Below are 3,686 nucleotides of genomic sequence, written 5' to 3' on the forward strand. Positions count from 1 at the left end.
CGAACAGGAAGCCTGACAGGGAGGGAGGGAGAAAGAAGGAACCGGGCCAAAGGGGGTGCCGGGGAGGAGGGAGGGCCCGCCCCAGGGAGGGGAGGCCGCTCTCTCTCTCTCCGGGGGTTCCCTCTGCTCGGCTGGGCGGGTGTGTGTGTGGGGGGGCGCATTCCTCCAGCAGCTCCTGGGGCGGCGTCCGGCCCCTCCCGCACCTCCTCTCACCTGTCATGGTCGGCGCTCCGGAACCGAGGCAACATCTGGCGGAAGCTGCTGGTGCGGTCCAGTTTGGGCTGGCTCTTGGTCCGCTTGATGGAGCTCTTCAAGCGCCGGCTCAGGAATCCCTGCTGCTGGGGGGGGGGGCAGGAAGACACAGAGGCGCGCGGCTGCTGAGACCACGGGCCACACGGGACTCCCCCACACACACCAGACGAGGGGCCCAGAAAGAGCACCCGCGGGCGCGTCCCCCCACCCACCCACCACCACCCACATGCAACCCCCCCCCAAGGGCCAGAACAGGAGCGTCACCGAGGGGGGAGGACGGGATCTTCCCGGGACCTTGAACGCGGCTGCAGCGGTCTCTTGGGGCCTGATCCGGACCAGGGCTACGGACGGGGAAGGACTGAACCCGTGGCACCCATCAGCACCAGGCCCCCACCCCAGCAGCCGCCTGCGCAGTTTGTCATCCCGGAGGGAAACGAGCGGCTTTGACGCGGCTGGAGGGGGGGGGGCACAGTTTAAATCAACAAAACTCCATGGGGGGGAGGACTCGTTCTCTTCCTCCCTCCAATAGGGGGGGGGAGGAGAGCTGCTCTTGAAATTACCCCTGGGAAAAGCCACCCCGGGGCCCCCCGTGCCTCCGCTGAGGCCTCCTGAACACTGGTGCCCATGGCTGGCCCAGAGCTACCGGGGGGGGGCTATCAGGGGCGCTGCCCCCTTCCTCTAAGGGCCGTCTGCCTCTTAAGGGCCCCCTGCTTTTTCCTAAAGGCCTTTAAAGGGATCCTTTAAATGCTTTTGAGAAGAAGCAGGGGTTGCCGCGCGCCCCTCTCCCTCCACCTCCTGCAAGACTTAAAGGGCCCTCCACATACTCCCCGCTGGTCAGCTGGAGGGCCCTTTAAATCGTGCAGGAGGGAGAGGGGGGTGCGCCAACCCCTTCATTAGGGCCAAGAATGGCAGCCCAACCAGAAAGCCTTTTGCCCCACAAGATCCGGCCCCGGGGGTGGGTGGGAAGCTCAGCAGGCCCGAGCAGCCGGCCTGGCCATGATCCGGCCAGCCACGCGTCCCAGAGTCACTCACTCTGTCCCAACAACCTTCCTGCTTGCCGAGTGACCACCGATGGCCCGGGCATCCCACTGCTGACCGGGCACAGGGCAAGACCCACCACGACCCGCTAAACTCGCCTGCTGACGAACGCGTCTCCGCATTTCCCCCACGACCTTGATGGATGCTACCGTGTTCCCTGTCTGCTCGGACGCCTAGTTAACGGAGATTATTTTGCCTAACTGAGATTATTTTGCCTGTGCGTATCCACCGCTCTGCCAAGGTGCCAATTCTGCGGCTGCCCACTCCTCCTTCATCCCCGTCCATCCCCTGGAATGCTCCTTCCTCTCTGGAATCTCAGTTTACGGTGATTTAGAAGACTCTGGGGTGTGGGGGGCGGGTGGGAAATCCCCCAAAATTTAGGTGACTCTCCCCATCCCTGTCTCAAAGTCTTAACAAGTTTATGTGTTCAAGGGAGTAGCTGTGAGTTTTAGAAACAGACCAGAATGAGAGATTGCTGAGTTACAAGTTATCACAAGACTCAGGACAATGGAATCCCCAGGGCTTAACAGAGACATTGCTTACTTGTCTCACTGTACATGCTGACCTCATTCAATTCTCGCATCTCCGTGTCATCTCTTTTATTCTGCTGTATGCTAATTCGCTGCTATCCGCAGGTCTTCCCAATTGCCTTCATCCAGTCTTAAGCGATGTTTATTGCTCAGTTTCTTGTGCATCTTGACTCTAATTAGCCGTTCCTGGCCACACCCTCCCCCACCCTCTACCTATTCGCAATGGTTCCGTTTCAACGTACCTCATGCACATGAAAACTTACACACAGAATAAAATTTGGCTGGTCTTAAAGGTGCCACTGAACGCAAACTTTATTCTTCTTCATTTGTACCTTCATGTACTCCTTTAACGTATTTTAACACACCTTTCCTTCCCCACCCCACGGGACTCAACGATATAAATCTGTTGTTGGTTTATTTATTTCCAGGCTCAAACGTTTCCGTGCTTAATTTTGAGAAATTTCTGTCTTGTGTTTTATGGGGTTCTTTGCTTTTTGCTGTGACCAGATTCCTCTTTCAGCCTTTTCCCCAAGGAAATGGCCGATCACCACTCTGGGATCTGGAAGCCATTTTTCTCCAGGCCAGTTTGGCCGGGGATCCTGGAGGGTGTTTTGTTACCTTCTGGGAATGGAGTAGGGGGGTCACCCACCAGGGGTGTGGGGGGGGGAGGGAGGAGGTACCTGTGACTTCCCCGCCTTGTACAGGGGGGTTGGACTAGATGACCCTGGGGGCGAGGGGGAGGGGCCGGCCTGACAGAACAGGGCGGGGGGTTCTCTCTCACCGAGGGGCGGAAGGGGGGCGCTGGGGGGGCGTCCATGTTGATGCTGTACTGCTTCCCTCCAGGAACACTCTTCCGCCGGGAACGGCCCGCGTGGTAATCTGGAAAAGAAAGAGGGGCGAAAGGCTCCAGGCGTGCGCCGGACAAGGGGCGGGCAGGGCGGTACCGGGCACCACCCCACCCGGGAGGCCGTTTCCCGTGCGACGAGGAACGGGGAACCACGGACTTGTCTCTTGGGCGTGTGCAGAGTTGGGGCTTGATGGGGCTCGGTGGCTCAGGGGACCGACCCAAACCCAGCACCTTGCCGGGGACAAAGCCGCTCCGCTCCCCCCGCCCCATGGCAACGCAGTGACACCCTCTCCCCACCGCCGCCCAAAACACAAGAGGCGGGGAAGGAAAGAGGGGCTCGGCAGGCCACCCAGCCGGGGGCACGCACGCCCCCCCCCCCCCCCCCCCCCCCCAGCCCCAGAGGGCAGCGAGCCAAGCAAGGCCCTGGACAGCTCCAGAGTCCCGTGTGTCCCCCACTCCCCCCCCCACAGACACGCAGCAGCATCCCTTGTGAATGGGCAGAGCTGAGCTCAGGGAGCCCAACAGGCTTGGGGGGCGGGCAGGGAACCTCAAATAGCGCAGGGAACTGGCATCAGGGACCAAAATAGCAGCGTGGAAGCCTGGCTCATCCCCCCCCACCCCACCCAATCCATGAACCCAAACACCACCACCACCACCCGTTTGGCAAAGCCCCGCTTCCTCCTCAGGGACGGGCACACTGGAGAACCCCCACCCCACCCCAGAGGGTCCCCTCGCACAGCCACTGGCCAGAGAATACCTCCAATGCTCCCTCTAAGCCGTGGGGTCTTGTGAGCAAAAATTCTACTTTGTGAGCTCCTGGCATTAAAGTTGTGAGCAAGAGATTTGGCTGCTGGATAAACTAGTTTGCTCTGGAGCCCCATCCCTTCCTGAGCCGAGACAAAAATGTGTGAGCCGGAGGCTCAAAAACTGTGAGCTAGCTCACACTAACTCAGCTGAGAGGGAACACTGCCTGTGTCGTCCCCCCCCCCCCGCAACGCTTCCGCGGGCCCTCATGTTTG

At 60.3% G+C, this 3,686-nt stretch overlaps 1 protein-coding gene across 1 annotated transcript in view; it reads right to left on the reverse strand.

Moving 5' to 3' along the window:
- Positions 1-3,686, reverse strand: part of LOC107115670 (ras/Rap GTPase-activating protein SynGAP-like) — a 43,638-nt gene that overhangs the window by 2,261 nt on the left and 37,691 nt on the right. The window contains exons 5-6 of the mRNA XM_015417427.1: positions 2,602-2,699; positions 214-335 (exon numbers count right to left, since the gene is read on the reverse strand). Coding sequence (XP_015272913.1) covers positions 214-335; positions 2,602-2,699 — 220 coding nt within the window. The remainder of the gene's footprint in view (positions 1-213; positions 336-2,601; positions 2,700-3,686) is intronic.

This window comes from Gekko japonicus, unplaced genomic scaffold (assembly GCF_001447785.1).
Source record: "Gekko japonicus isolate JY-2015 unplaced genomic scaffold, Gekko_japonicus_V1.1 scaffold2685, whole genome shotgun sequence".
In the NCBI taxonomy this organism is placed as follows: domain Eukaryota; kingdom Metazoa; phylum Chordata; class Lepidosauria; order Squamata; family Gekkonidae; genus Gekko; species Gekko japonicus.